Below are 16,405 nucleotides of genomic sequence, written 5' to 3' on the forward strand. Positions count from 1 at the left end.
GACGTGGAATGAAATGTTTTAAGCATTGTTGTTGAAAGAAGCGATAGAAAAATTAATTGTGACAAGTTGCATAAACGATTTCTGTCAATAAAAGGTCAGTGACAATTGACAAACAAATAAATTAAGTTTGGTAAAGCAGATACGTTTTCTTATCAACAGCCTATAAATAGGAAAGCTGCTGTAAGGATAGACAAAAAAAATTTTTTTTCGATTGTTGATAACGACCCTTCAGCGTGAAGTATATGATAAAATAGATATCTTCCCAGATAGCACAAGCTATTTGAAAAGAATTCTTTTATAAAATGAATTCTATATATGTATTGAAAAAGGGACTCAAAATTGATGATATACAAATGAATTCTTTCCAATCTTCTGCTATCTGGGTTGTTATCTCTATATAAAATGGGCGTATTATATACACTAAAGCTTCGACATAATAGATATTTACATATTTTAAGCCTATAGATATGTTATTCCTTTGGAAAAAAAAACAGTAAGAATAAACTGTCAAAAAGATTCATCAATTAGTCTACTGTCTGTGTATTTATTCAATTTGATAACATTAATACTTTTCTTATAATCAATGTCTCGAATTCAATTTGACAACTGCTATATTTTAAATTAGATTCATAATTATTGAAACACGTGGCTTGAGAGTCTATGACAGCGCTCCGACCACGTGGGTTGTTATTTTGTCGTCATACCTCGCTGTTAATTATCATTGTGCGGATTCTGCGCGACAATTGCAAATGCGAGAGTTCAAGAACGTGAAACGTGTAATATAGACATACACCACAACAGCAATAATGTTGCAATTTTATATATATATATATATATATATATATATGTTACCTCCATCGTGTATGTGCATCCAACTCTAGACAGAGCCGATCAAATATGTACGACAATTTATCTACTTCGTGGACTTTTTCTGTTCCATTCGTGTCTGCCATCGATATCAAACTCAATAATCACAGGTCAAGGTGACATTATCGCATATTGCTGAAACAAGCAAGCAGATATATGATAGGGCTGCATATAGTGTATATCGACATACAATGTTGAGCGCGTCGTATTAATCATTCGACTTGATATCAAACTAAAAATTATACCTAGAAATTTTATCATGATATAATAATTAAAAATCTATTCCCTTTATATTATAAAATAGATTAATTATTGTAACATTATAAAAGATACTTAATCGTTTGTTACAGTAGTTTTGTTACAGTATTCAGTTATAAATGAGATTCCTCTGTTGGATTCTCTTGTCGAACAAATTAATGATAATACACGGCTCGTCATGTTTTTCTCTCTCTCTCTTTCTTTCTCTAATAAAAAAGAACTAAAACGTCGCGCGTGAGAATAAACAAAACCACAAGAACAATGACCGGATGTACGTGCAGTTCGTTGGAGACCTCTGCTTTGTTGTCAACGCAGTTTATTGTTTAAGGCGATTACGTGATTTGCAGCGCAATGTGCGACAGAGCGTTAAATGACGCTCCCTCGAACGACGTCCCAAATATTCGCAGCAATGTCTCATGATTAATGGAGCGAGAACAGCAAATGTATTAGTAGAATAAAAGAGAAAAATATATATCGAAAATAATTCTTAATTACAAATAAATTTATAAAGATGATGAGAGATATGAACAGAATCACATCATCTTCGAATACACATCATGTGCGAATATATTTATATAAATTAATTATATTTATATTATAATGAAATCAGTAAAATATAAATATAAATGAATTTTATAATTTGCATGAAATTGGTTTTATAAATGCATATCAGTTGCAAATGAATTTATAAGCTTGTTATCGAAGATATACTTCAAGGCCATGATTTGCCAATTATCTATATATATATATGTATATGTATATGTATATATATATATATATATGTATATATGTATATGTATATATATATATATATATATATATATATATATATATATATTCATATCATTATTTTTGTATATATTCATATAATTATTCTTGCATATATACTGTATTAGATTAAGAGTGAAAGAGAGAAAAAACATATTTATATAGCGCGACCATTTAACCGCGATCATCGTATTTAAATCATTTCTAAACCGAAGCGATCGATCGCCAAATCGCGACCAATTACTCCTCTTGCGACGAGGGTTCTCGAGTTCCTCTCCAATCGTCCGTGCAAAAGGCAATCACAGTCGATCGATCGATCAATCAATCGGTCGATCACGCGTGCAATCGTCGAGGTTCGCGATGCGCGCGTGTTGTGACACGCCGGTCGTTATGGATACGTCGCGACGCCTCGGGGACCAGTGTATAGCCTCATCCCACACGTCGTCCAGGGTGTGTACGTAATGTGTGTCGTCCTCATCGTGGTCGTCGTCGTCGAATAGAACTCGGGACGATTCGCTATGCCGAAGAACCGCCACTCACCTTCCGGTACTCTTGGTAAAGACGTCGCGCCGCCGCTGCCGCTGAAGAGAAAGACGGACCCCGGATTCGGTTCTTGCTTCTTCCTTCCGTGAACCCGCGTCTTCCGCTACACACGCGTTCTCCGGAAGCCGAGGTGAGTGGTTCCGCGCGTCGACGCGCGAAAGGAAGGTCTCCGATCCTTCCCCAATCGTGAATTACGTATCTAATGTTTTGCCAAGTCCTGCTAAATTATTCTTCTCTTGCTCAACTTTATGAACCTTTTGTCCGGCATTTCTGAAAAAATAAAAGCAAATTAGAGATATTCATCTGTCGTCTTCTGGGTTCTAATTAATGTTTCATATAATAAGTTCTTTATGAAGCTAAACTGATCATCTTTGTCCTTTATAAATTTCTTAATTCTAGACCATATGCTTGATTGAGGAGCTATATTTGAACTGAAGACATTTAAATTAAAGAGGAAAAAAACATGCGTGTTATATATTTCTAATAAAATTATAAATCTTTACGAACGAAAGCTTCTTGAGAACCCGCTAAAATTTAGTTTCATTAATGATACATCTGTGTATATATGTATGTTTTTCTTCATTTTCATTTAAAAGTCAAAATGCAAATTTTTTTACGAATGAATTGTAATTGATTAGAGGACCTGCTTTCGCACAATTAAGTGCGTCTCATCCCGTTTTATTTTCTTTATTCAAACATGGTGTTTTGAATATTTTCGCTAATTCGCAAATGTTTGATATCGCGTCGACGTTTTGTTCACCAACAAAACGACAGACGGATAAAACGTCGAGTCGATATCGCTTACGACGAGGTCCTTGTACTTCGTGTTATTTACACACATCGCATAAGAACCTGGTCAATGTCATTTAGTATATTATACATCGGTTTTGAAATTTAAAATGCTTTATGAATGTGATCATCATAATCTTCAAACTCTTCAAAAGAAATAATGAAAAATGTAATTGCCTTATATTTCTCAAAAATATATTGCGTCTAAATAGAAAAAATTTTCTAAAAAATATTATATATTATTTTTCCGATAAACAATAACTTATATTCAAACTTTGCAGAATTTATTTGAAATTGGAATGTGTCTCTAATTTATTTGAATCTTTTCTGGAAATGGATTTTACTTATTTCAAGATATACTTCGTGATTAAAGAACGAGAGGAGTGTCTGACGAAATATGGCCAGACAACAATCAAGGCTGTTTTACAAAAGAACGCTTTTAAAAGAAATGGGCCATGCGAAACTACAAAGGATGTGTCTCGTGAATTATAATTAACTACTATTAACGAGAATAGCTGCGATGTCGCAAATATGGCCGATGACATTAGGGGCACGTGAACACACGTCGGTGTAAAAAAGAACTGGCATTATTGTCAACTTCGCGGCAGTTAATCAATAACCCAGTTTTCATCCACCTCTATCGCATGATAGTAAACAAAAAAAATGGAAACGTTATCGCCATCATCTATCGTTACGTGATAAATTACAGTCCGGAATTTTATATCTTATATCAATTTCGCGCGTTATATTATTTTATAATCGATATTTTATTGGAATATAATTTTGTTTAATATCCTCTAAGCTTCTCGATGCCTCCATTGATCTTCTATTTATTTGGAGCGCGAACGTAATTCTCTCTCTTCTCCTGTCGTGATCTGACTCATTCTTGTCACGTGAACGGATGACGTTTTCCTTTTCAGCGATGTTTGGCTTGAGGCCTCAGAGTGCTACTACGAGGCAGGAGATTGAGATGATCAATAAGGCCCAACGGGCCATACACAGCACAACGGACGCGATCGAGAAGCTGCGTTTGATCTGCCTGGCTAGAGGTGCCAATGGCATCCTCGGTCTGGGTAGGTAAGTCCTCAAAAATACTTTTATTTACGCCTTTATTAACGAATGAGGTCGACGTCACGCGACATCAGCTCTCACCGACAAGTAAATTCCGCACGAACAGTTTCCAGTTTCTCTCCCTCTTTATTCACTTGCTCTGTCTCTTAGACTGAAAGAATGTTTACAGATATATTTAAATGAATGATTTATAATGTATAATTAATTGCAAGAAAAAAATAGAAAAAAAACCTAGAACCTATCGAATTTATATTTCCATTTCCCGTACGATTAAAAATAGAAGCATGTAAACTGTATAGCATTATATAGCCGTCCGCGAGTTAGATGATTTTGACGTCATGAATATGTTCGAATGACACGAATGACGATACGGTTTTTGTTTAATTCATGGACATGAATCATAGCTCGCTGTTCTCAACCTTTAGAGTTCATCTTATCTCATCGTGTATAATGTTTCTTTTAAATTGTTTTCAGAATATTCCGTCGTCTGGACGAGGATGGCAATAAGAAGCTAAGTCAAGAAGAGTTCAAGACGGGTTTAGAAGAGACGGAGATGGAACTAAGCGTGGAGGAGATTGACGAAATCTTTCAGAAATTCGACACTGACGAGGATGGAAACATCAGCGTCGACGAGTTTCTCATCGGCATAAGAGTAAGATTTCTTGTTATCCAGCAATTTATCACGGCGCTATATTATTTATTGTATCCTTCGTTCTCTGCGAGAAAAAATCGCACAATTATAAAAAATAAAATATTAAATATTATAAAATATAAAATATTATAAATATAAAAAAAAATTTTAATAAAATTTCTGAAAAATCGTATTAAACGATTGACCAAAATATATAAATATTGTATATATAAATTCGCTAATAAAATCGTCTCTTCTCTCATTGTCAGCCACCGATGAGTGAAAGCCGAAAAAGTGTGGTCGAGCAGGCGTTCAACAAGTTGGACAAAACCGGTGATGGACGGATTACTATCGACGATCTCAAAGGGGTTTACAACGTGAAATGTCATCCTCGTTACATCAGCGGTGAGGAGAGCGAGGAGAGTATCCTGAATAAGTTCCTTTCGAATTTCGAGCACGGCGGTAACGAGGATGGCATCGTGAGTATATTTCGATGGGATTTCTCGTGTTCAATAAATTATAAATCGCTCGAGAATTTTGCTAATGAACGAAATGTCGTTCTAATCGATCTGTGTTGACCTGTATAACTTCGCTCTATGAAATTAACAGCATATGGATTAACCGAAAATACGAAGGACTGATAAATTCTTGAAAGAATTCCGTTTTATTAATGCGTGCTTGTTATAATAAGAATGTATCGCATGCTTTTAGCGTTATATATGCTATGTTATAATTTACATTGTAAACAACTCACCTTAATAGTGTTGTTTTCTTATTCCATTGCAGGTAACGGCGGAGGAATTCATGAATTATTACAGCGCTATCAGTGCAAGTATAGATCATGATGCATATTTTGACTTGATGATTCGCAACGCTTACAAACTGTGATCTTCGTCTTTTATGAGATGACACGCCGATTTTACGATTCATCCGTCCATTCGTGTGCAAATCAACATCCAACAATATCTTCGTTCTGCTAAACACACACAAAAAAGAAATAAATTAATATATATTAGCTGCTACGTCGCCGAGATGCTTTAGCTTGTCGTTAAACTCGCACATATTTCTGCTAATTGCAATCTATAAGCGTATATATTTGCAATATTAATTGCCTTACAATGTTGTAATTGCTCGGTTGATCGGACGATCAAAATTAAAATGATTATACACACGTATAACTTTATTCATCGTTATAACTCACCGTGAAATCATTTTAACTTTGATTATCCGGTCGTTTGTCGATTGAGAAAAAGAATCCCTCGTAAAGAGAAAAAGAAATAAAAAGAGCATTAAAAAGTTTGTTAAAAATTTATCTCCGTTATTCTTTCTTCTTGCCTCGTCCAATTATTGTATACTCGATATCACAGCTGTCTAAAAATTTTTGTTTAAACGAGGAAAGTTGTTCGCCGACCACTTATTCGATAGTTTCTGCTTCTTCTTCGACGCTTTATTAGTTATTTATCAACAAAAAGTTGGTTATAGGGTCCAATTGTACAGCGCGAGTCATGGCGAATACAAAGCGTCGTCCACGTGCACTATCTACGTACATGTCCTCTCTTTGTAATGTCATGTTTATTCTTCTATGAATAAATATCGAATATATAATGTGATTTATAAATATCTTCACCTTTTGTATTAACTTTCTATGCGGCTCAATAAAATTCCGACGTGTCTCTTCCTCATCTCCAATGTATATTGAGTTGCGTGAAGAAGTTGTATAACGAAATCAGATCTGTAACAAATTCTTTTATAAAAATTGAAAATTAATGATTAAAAAGAAAGATTTTGAAAGTTAGTACAGTAAGTGTATACTTAAATTTTAACAGAAATATCTTTAAAAATCAAAAAGAAATAATTTCGAGAAATGTCTTATAAAGTTATCGAGAATAATTAAAATATATTACGAATCGATTATGTTATGTTCTTGAGCTCTGATATGATTTTTTAAATCTGTAATGCGATAAATAAATATTAAAAAATGTCTATAATATTTATTGTGTATAAGTGTGCATAAGAAAATATAAAAATCAATTAATGTTTATGAAAGAATACCGTTTTAAAATTCATATCGTATAATTGCAGCAAAATGTAAAAAAAAATAATAGATAACAAAAAATTGCATCGGCCGGGAATCGAACCCGGGCCGCCCGCGTGGCAGGCGAGCATTCTACCACTGAACCACCGATGCACATTATATTCGCCAATTTAGCGCGAATAAGAGTGTGCAACATGAACTAAATTCTTAAATTTTGCATCTGTGTATTTTTTAAAAAATATCTTATGCTTTTAATTTTATAATTCATCTAATTTGCATCACACATATCTAAAAGATAACCCTGATTCTGCTTTAAAACGTGCATCTGAAACCCGCGTTCAAAAATCCAGTTTTAAGGAAGAGCACTAAAATTAAAATTAACAACTCTTAAAAAATAAAATTTTCTAACGCGATTTTCTGATAATCATATTACAATTATAAATATTTATTAAAAAAATAAGTAAAAAAAAATCCTCCCCGGCGGGGAATCGAACCCCGGTCTCCCGCGTGACAGGCGGGGATACTGACCACTATACTACCGAGGACTTGATGATAAAGTACCAAAGTTTACGGTACAAATAGAATTATAATACTACCGAGATCTTGACGATGAAATTACGAAAGTTTATGGTACATGTAGAATTGTGTGATAATTCGCATTTATAGAATAATGCTTTTTCAAGCTTATCGAAAGAAAGATCCACTTACATCCATCTTACCGTAGCATCTTCCAACAATAACGACTGTCTGATCTTAACCTATGAATACAATCGCAGAGTATACGCCGACAATGAACGTAATTTTCTTTCGCCGTTTCTTCTTCGGATGCTGGAGGACGAGAACTTGTCGTAGTTTGGACGAAGATGAAGAATTAGGAAACCTTTAACTTGCGTGTATTCACTCGTAAATACCAATTCAATTCGTCGAAAGAACGTTTCGACCCTGTGCACAATAAGAAAAATATTAAACATCAAACATTAAATATTAAACAAGAGAGAGAGAGCGAGAGAGAAAAGATAATTTCTCTCTCTCTCTCTCTTTCTCTCTTCTGTTTAATATTTAATATTTAATGTTTAATATTTTTCCTATTGTGCGCAGAGTCTTCGTTGCGACCGCAGTGAAGTGAAGCGCGGATGAATTCGTCTCGCGGTAAAGTAAACTTTTGAACGTCGCGCGGCCGCGAGATGGCGCCAGCATATAAAGCCGGCGCATGCGCCGAGCGCGCTCAGTCGCAGAATGACTGTCGTCCTGCGAGAGTGGGTTGTTGCTTCGTTCCCTTTTCTCTCTCTATCCTCTCTCTCGCTCATCCCTTCTTTCTCTACGTTCTCTCGAGCCTTCCCCTCCCGGTCAGTTGTGTGAGGAGCCCAGCTGTAGCATCGTGCCCGTTCACGATAAAGGATCGTCGACGAGAAGCGAGCAGAGGCTGTCTAACCTGCAACGGAAGCGTATCTTTGCGGTGCGTGCCTTCCTTCCCTCTCTCTCTCTCTCCCCCCTCCTTCCTTTATTTCTTTGAGGTACACGTGCATGTATCCGTGTGAGTGAGTCCACAATTTTGGTGACAAGTGAACGCACGGTGTACGATCGTGTTACGTTCGATTTACCCTATCGTAAGTGTTCCCGTTCCCCGAAGACACACACAAGATGAAGTTGACGTTCACTGCCGTAGCGTTACTCCTCGGTACGTATATGACTGATGACTGATTTCTGTCAACGTCGTTCGACGTTTTCCTCGAGTGCATGAAACTCGCATGCATTCGATTACATATTAATGATAGATAATCTACTTGACTGTTGTATATGATCTGCTTTAATCGACATTAATAGATAAGACCTTCTTGGACTTTGTCGCTTTCAACTTATTTATTTCTGACAGATACACGAACTATTTTATAAATAGGATATCACGATTATTATAAATAGGAATTGCAAGTGGATTTAAAGAAAGTGCTAAATATGAAATTTTGAGATATGCGCGAATAGGAATTTTTAAAAAATTCCGGGTTATTTTAATATGATTTAATAAAGATCTTTCCTTCCTCTTGCCTTTTATTGCGTGAATAAAAAAGAATGCTGATGGCAATTAAAAAGTATATAAATAGCGATAAACAGAGAAAGCGACTACTGTTTGTACGAAATAGTGATAAACATTATCCGAATAAATTCTAGAAATATATGTCGAGAGAGAATGTAAGAAGAATCTCCATTGATTAAATCTTAATTGTTTTTTATCCAGGATATCCGCGCACGTATATATGTATATAGAGATATATTTGTTACATATAAAGTATATAAATTCGATATAAAAATAATAGAATAACAAAAAATAATAGAATAGAATAATAATAAAAAAATAATAGAAGATATAGTTTAGCGAAAAAAATTTTGATAAGAAAAACATTTGAATTTATATTTTTTATGTAATATTGGAAACAACAGGTATTTCTTGATTTAAAATGTTTTTCATAACTGTAGTATGTACATCCGGAAGAATATAATTTGTCAAGAAATTTTTCCTCACTTCTCTCAAGAATAATTGTAATTTTAATAATTCTTGTTTTCTTTTGCGAAAAGAAAACGATTTTATGTGAATTTTTTTTATTTAAACTAGAGAGATTTTCAATAATAAAAATCTCTTATTTAGAAATGAGATTTTTTTCAAGATAAGATATAAAAAATATCTTTTTAATTTGTAATTTCAAAGCTATATTTCAAGTATTAAAAAGTAAAAATATCTCCTTTCAATTGGAGAAATTGCTTTTCCTTATATACGATCTCGAAAAGCTTTCCCAATCATCATTAATGCATGCGACTAAAATGCAATTAAAAAAGTGTGTCATTTCATCAATTTAAAGTGCTAAGAATAGATAGAACGCAGACAATGGCGTCGATCGTTTTATGCAAACTTGCTTAGTTTATTGCCAGCTCAGCTTGCTAGATTAGATGTCCGAAGTCACCTCTACGTTGTGTACACATTAAATTCATAAGTGAAAGGGATATATTCACGAACGAGTTCTCTTGATTTTAAAAATTGGAATTTTTAAGCTCTTGATTCTCGGATGTAACTTGGAAATTCCAAGAAGGTCTTGCATATCATACTCGTGAATAGATAAGTAGATAACAGCTTCGCAATATTTCGCAAGATAGGTCGCAATTTTACCGCGGTTTCTCATTATAAAAAATTATGTTAGTTGCATACACATGTACACATTATTGCGGTAACATATAATTTGCAATGGATTATAAAACATACCTCCACTTTTGTAGTTGTGGTTAATCAGTACATTTGTTAATCGAATCTGTTGCTTATTATTGTACACTTCTAATTTATAATTCCATCTACTGAAAATCCCCATTTTTTGTAGATGTGTGGGATTAATTGAGCTGTGAATCGATTCTTCTTGGGAAAATGAAAAGACTCGACAGCACCTGGAAATAAACAAAAAGATTGAATGAATTGCAATTTACAGGATATATACGCTTTTCTATTTTTAATATTGACATTAGTTATTCCGTGTGCATATGTAGTATTAAAAGTAAAAAAAAGAATTTTTACTCTACAAGAGTCGATGTAATTAATTGATATTGTTAAATTTAAATATTGATTCATATGTGTTTTTTGTCTATAAAGATTTGATATCACAATTCTGACGATTCTGACAATTTAGTTTCTGAGAATGATGCAATTAATTAGCGATATTAATGCGACTAATCAGTGTTAAATAAACAAAAATTAAGGATATATTGAAAATATATCAATGATAATTATTACATAATGATATAATACAAAGATAGTTTTTTATGCTATTAATATAGTAACATTTTAAACTCGTTAAATTATACTGATTTGATTAAATTGTTACAATTTGATTTCAATGAAAGAACCTTATTCAATCTGTCTATTTGATAAAATTTGATTTATAAAAATTATTATACTAACGTGGGAAATTATAAATTATATAATACATGTATATACTTTAAGTAATTCACCTTTTTTCATTAGATAGATCATTATTTTGCGCGATAGCGTTCAATTGTTAATCGACTTTATCCTTGATACAACGTATCAAAGTTAATCGCACTTTGTCCCGCGATTATACATTTAAACATCGCGAATCTTGTTATTAGAGTGATAAACATTAGGTTTTATCTGTATTAATCCTAAATGCATCGAACGGTAATAATGATAATTAGACGTTGCAATAATTTGTTATTGTTCAGCGAGTAAAAAGTAAGAAAAATAAGAAAACCGGAATAATACATTTTAATTAATCTCTAATTATTCCGATGGAGATTATAAATTTCTAAAAAATAAAATTAACAGAATTTAAAGATATATTTCATTTAAAATGATAAAATTAAAAATTAATTATTTAGAAATGCTTCATCCATTAATGTCTGTATATATAACTGTAGAGTTTTGTTCATTATGCGATTATGCACTTTCGCCTGTAGCATTGCGGAATCTACTTGGCTAATCTTTGTGGGATAAAGTGATACAAAAACTTCCAGGAAGCTTCTCTAAAATGCAAATATACACGCGCCAAAATCTAATATCTAATGTAATTTCAGCAGTCAAGCAATCTAGACGACCAGTAATAGTGATGATATTCTTTAGCATATAATTAGCATAATTCGTGCATAAATTTATCATTCGCGAAACTCGCATGCATCGCGCGAAGTCAGCGAACGCGTTTCGCTTTCACTGCGTGTAATAATTTGTGTTTGCGTTCTTAGCAGAGAGGAAAAATCCGATTAACCATAATATCTGTGTGTAAGATTCGTGACCACGAATCAGGAAATAAAGACAAGAAAATTATTTGCAAAATACAAATAAAACGCATATTTATGTTGTATGTACATTTACAAATCGTGTCATTCTTCTAATAATTGTTTGATTCTGATTGTCAAAATTTTTAAAACATTTTTAAGTGAAATATTACGTAATAGACTTCTAATTTTTTATTTAAAAATAAGAATGAAGGAGAGCTGTAAAACAGCAAGACCCTCTTGATTTACTTAGATAAATTTGCGGTAAAATATATGTGTTAAGCTAATCTCTCACTTCGTCTAAGAAAATCTCAATCTGTGGCGAACTGTTAAATTTAAAATTATTATAGCAGATACTCGAGGTGTTAATTTTCTATCATTAGATGTCAAATAAGTGTACGTTCTTTATCTTCTCTCTAGAGATGATGATTCATATCTACACATATTTGTTCGCTTTGAATCTTTGTTCTTTGGACGATATAAGCGGTAAAACCGTATTACTCATCATGCCGATTTCAGAGTTTTCTATACGTTGCAGTTATAAAACAAGCGAAGGAGAAACTACTTCAGGTATTGATGAGGTATAAGATTCGCATGACAATCGTCAGATCAAAATATCACGGTCGAGAGAACGAAAAAAGAAATAATTGTGTAGAGATTCCGATGCGATGATTTGCTGACATTCTGTCGCCAGTGGTCTGCGAATACTTCCTGCAAGAGAAATGTAACAAAGTAAGATAAAATATACACGCGGTCATTCTGATTGAAAGCTGACCCACGCGGATACAAAGTCCGTAGATTATTCGTTTCGGCTTCGCCGTGCAAAAGGTCGCTTGGCTTTAATTAATTCTTGACAAATTTTCTTTACTGCTTTGTCAGACTAATTTAATGACTCCAGGAACGAGTCCTTAATCCAGTGAGACTTGAAGGCAAACATTAAATATATTGAATTGAATTATTAAATATAATTATACAGATAAACAGATGACAACTTATCCTCAATCTTTTTATAGGATGTTAATGTTAATCTGACATTTTACTGGACATTTAACTTAAAATCTGAGTCTAACAAATATTACGTAATGTTATTTTTTAATTAATATCTTAATAAAATTCGAAGGTTAAGTACGTGAACATCTTGTAGGAAACTGTCATTAACAATTCGTTTAAATTCACGTTTAATTTCGTTTTAATGAAACACTAGTCTCGACATTTTTTATTTTTCATACGCGCACTTTTTTAGTTCATTTTTTAGTATATTTCTGTGATAAATTACATTTGCCTATTAAGGGAATAATTTACACGTTGCAAATCGTGCTAATATGAAGAAGTAAACGATATTACTAGAAAAACAACTAATCAGCCGTATATCGTTCATACCATATGCAGCTTTGACCAGTGACTAATTTGCAGTATCATCGTCATTTCCAAAACATCCGATTATTCCAATTGATATAAAATGCAAATCATGGCGTTGTGACATTTTAAATTGGCAAAACTCGAAACTATAGAGTAAAAACACGATTTCAAAAAACAAAAACGGCGCTATCTATTAAATATTAATAATAATAATTAATAGGAAAGAGAAATAAACAAATTAAACTTTTACCTTTACGAAGTTCTGACTGAATCCCGTTAGCGATGTTTTTACAGGTTCTATCAAAGTATCATTACATAAGAGCGCAATTTCGTATGCAAGACGTATTTGCGTAACAAAGGCGATCACTATATACTTGACCAGCTGTCGTCTGTCATCCGTTGACAAGTCGACTGATTTAATTCGTCCAATATTTCCTTCTTCGTACAACTATAAATAAAAAAATAGAAGGAAATGTTATATAACATATTTACAACTGACATGATATAATTTGAAGAAAAAAACATGTGTATAATTAATGAGAATATAATTGCTTTTCTGACGTATAATAAATTTAAATATGGAGATAAAATATATTCCGTAAATGTTATTAGTTTCTTTTTTCAATTCAAGTCATTAGTTTCAATTTAAAATGTAAACCGTAACTTTTATAGATTTTAGTCTATCTAGAAAGAAAAATATATTTCCTTATAATGTATAAATTTTATAAAAAAAAAAACAAATCTGTTTTCTATAAAAAAATATTTTTTCCTTATTTCAGGTCTTGTTGCGTGTACACGTTCGCAAGAGAGCTTACCATCTACTGACGAGATGCTGAAACAGGTCGGCGGAGTGATTGGTAACATCCCCGAACTGAACAATCTGAACGCATCAGCATTACCCAGCATCGAAGAGGCGAAAAATCTCTTTAAAGAGAAGTGTACGAAGAACGGTGGACCAGCTGCATTCGACAATGCCCAGCAAGCCCAGACGGACATGTTGCACTGTGTTGAGTCGCTCATCAACGTCACAGAACTTCGGGCGGAGATGGAGAAGTACAAGCCGACCGGCGATCTGGACATAGTATTTAAAAATTATTGCAACAAGCGTTCAACTTTGCGTGCTTGCGTCACCAACTTTACCAATACAATGGAACATTGTCTGGACGATAAGGAGAGAGAAAATAAGAAGATTGTGCTAAATATCACTGATTCATTATTGGAATTTGTTTGCTATAAAGAAGGAGATCGTATTGCCCGTAAGTCTTAATAATTCTATGATGCTTTTCTTCTTAAAGGCTCTCTCTGATCTTAAAAATCCCTCTAGATAATTTGTTTTAATTTCTAGAACGCCCTTGTCGTGCTATTAGCATTATAATAATCTAGATTATCTTCTCTTTATGCAGTTTTCATATCAGCTGGAGGACCGGAATGTTTCCAATCTAAACAGGATGCGATTCAAGATTGTGCCAATCGTACATATGGTGGTTACATACCAAAACCTGATCCATCTGGTAGCAATTTAATCGGACTGGATAGTTTGCCCTCACTGACTTTCGGTACCAAAGAATGCAGGTAAGACGTGCACAAAACGTCCTATTTGATTATTTTTAACAAACACGCCTTAATTTTTATATTTTTTGTTAGTTTGAAATTTAACGATCTCAAAACGTATATTTAAAAAAATTTTTTTATAAAGAAAACTAAATGTTTATTTGATGTACTGTACAGAGAGATGAATAGCTTGCAAACCTGTATTGTGGCGGAATTGGAAAAGTGTCCAGATCCAACGCCTGCGAATATAATGGATTCCATATTTAATTTTGTCAAGAGGGTAACGCCGTGCGAAAATGTTCTCAATGCGCAAAGTGCGGCTGCCACTGGTACAAAGGCATCTGGTGCCTCGCACATAACAGCTCTTTCCATCTTAGCGATCATTCCGTTCATCATAGCAAGCTACAGTAAATTCATCCCTGCAACAATGTAAGCACATTGTTAAGCTTTAAAATATATTCCAAATATGTGTCATTGCGACAAATAAGTGACGAAAGTATACAGCGGAACAAAAATATACACAATAAGAAGTCACCCAAAAATAAAAAGGGTGCTGTATCTCTAATATCCTAATATTCTTTTTACATAAAATTTTTTTTATGTAATACATTTAATAATACAGATTTAATAATATTAAATTCTCAAATTCTTATTTTTTTTGCATAAATAGGCATACTTTTTTTTTGTCCCGGAAAGTAATGTGTGAGAATTATTTAATTATGTAATTAATTTAAGTTGCAAATATTCAAATTATAGCAAATATATATATAATTTTAATTTTACTTTATTAGTGTACACGAAAAACTCAATAATTTTTTTTTTTACTAGAAACGGTACATTTAAATCTTTGTTATCTGCTACATATTAAATGTTAAATATATATAATAATGAAACTGCTATATATATATATGTTGAATATATATATATATTGCTATATATTGAATATACATTTATGTATATATATAATTATTTTATTTGTATGTTATAATTTATAGATATACTTTTAACCATGTTATTTGGTACACTGCGCAAAAACGTATAAGGAAATATGATTCTTACAAAAAAATATTTAATTTTAATGTGCATCTGATAAATCACATTACCAATGTACACATTACCATGTTTAATAGGAGTACAATATGTTTAGTGTAGTACATTTTTTATATATTTTGTACATGTTACAAAAGTAGGTGTTAGATAACTTTGTTTCAAGCAAAATGCCGTTAACTATTTAAATATGTTAACTATTTAAATGTTAACTATTTAAATGTGTTAACTATTTAAATGTTAACTATTTAAATGTTATTGATTCCAAAGATTTGTGACAACTCTTGTTCAAGAAATAGAATACCAAAAGTTATACGCTTTACATTGATAATAAATTGAACATATATTGGAGTTCACATAGCTTTTTACACTACTTTGTACGATCAAAAGATGAAACAGTATTGTGCTCTTAGAATTAACAAATTCACATGGCTTTTATACTGGTAATGCATAAATATATATAGGTGTCATTTTTTATTAATATAAATACCTGTGTAACGTGATATAAGTTATGGCAAATGTGTATCTTAATGTTATAGTTTAAGTACCAAAGTCAGTTTTTCTAAAGACATATCTCGTTAAAACAAATTTAATAAAAGTTCTCAGTACCTTATCAACAAACGAGTTTACTTATTTCATACTGGCCTCTTGATTTACAGATATTAGAAACTTTATAATCTTTTTCCAAAAATTTGTATATTCTATAATTTTCATATTTT

At 32.6% G+C, this 16,405-nt stretch overlaps 2 protein-coding genes, 2 long non-coding RNA genes and 2 other non-coding genes across 7 annotated transcripts; 2 read left to right on the forward strand and 4 right to left on the reverse strand.

Moving 5' to 3' along the window:
• Nucleotides 1–522: 522 nt before the first annotated feature.
• On the reverse strand, nt 523–8,758 carry LOC114946469 (uncharacterized). Its single transcript, XR_014926423.1, has 5 exons — nt 7,671–8,758; nt 6,555–6,659; nt 5,682–5,900; nt 853–2,706; nt 523–732 (listed from the first exon to the last, which is right to left on the reverse strand). It is a non-coding gene; the product is annotated as an uncharacterized LOC114946469 (long non-coding RNA).
• LOC114946466 (calcyphosin-like protein) lies at nt 2,129–6,537 on the forward strand. Its single transcript, XM_029322956.2, has 5 exons — nt 2,129–2,566; nt 4,146–4,302; nt 4,771–4,948; nt 5,197–5,406; nt 5,714–6,537. Exons 2-5 carry the CDS (start codon nt 4,148–4,150, stop codon nt 5,813–5,815), a joined length of 645 nt encoding a protein of 214 aa, XP_029178789.1. The 5' UTR covers nt 2,129–2,566; nt 4,146–4,147; the 3' UTR covers nt 5,816–6,537.
• TRNAG-GCC (transfer RNA glycine (anticodon GCC)) lies at nt 7,045–7,115 on the reverse strand. Its single transcript has one exon. It is a non-coding gene; the product is annotated as a tRNA-Gly (tRNA).
• On the reverse strand, nt 7,436–7,507 carry TRNAD-GUC (transfer RNA aspartic acid (anticodon GUC)). Its single transcript has one exon. It is a non-coding gene; the product is annotated as a tRNA-Asp (tRNA).
• LOC146719673 (27 kDa hemolymph protein-like) lies at nt 8,192–16,307 on the forward strand. Its single transcript, XM_085489803.1, has 4 exons — nt 8,192–8,640; nt 13,868–14,344; nt 14,492–14,660; nt 14,817–16,307. Exons 1-4 carry the CDS (start codon nt 8,604–8,606, stop codon nt 15,070–15,072), a joined length of 939 nt encoding a protein of 312 aa, XP_085345929.1. The 5' UTR covers nt 8,192–8,603; the 3' UTR covers nt 15,073–16,307.
• On the reverse strand, nt 9,628–13,562 carry LOC114946470 (uncharacterized). Of its 2 annotated transcripts, XR_003822622.2 has the most exons (4): nt 13,339–13,562; nt 13,110–13,234; nt 10,213–10,388; nt 9,628–10,127 (listed from the first exon to the last, which is right to left on the reverse strand). It is a non-coding gene; the product is annotated as an uncharacterized LOC114946470 (long non-coding RNA). The 2 variants fall into 2 exon arrangements; XR_003822621.2 differs by lacking the exons at nt 9,628–10,127; nt 10,213–10,388 and adding an exon at nt 12,121–12,440.
• Nucleotides 16,308–16,405: the final 98 nt, after the last annotated feature.

Source organism: Nylanderia fulva, unplaced genomic scaffold, assembly GCF_048542155.1.
Source record: "Nylanderia fulva isolate GAGA-0341 unplaced genomic scaffold, ASM4854215v1 Scaffold9, whole genome shotgun sequence".
NCBI lineage: Eukaryota > Metazoa > Arthropoda > Insecta > Hymenoptera > Formicidae > Nylanderia > Nylanderia fulva.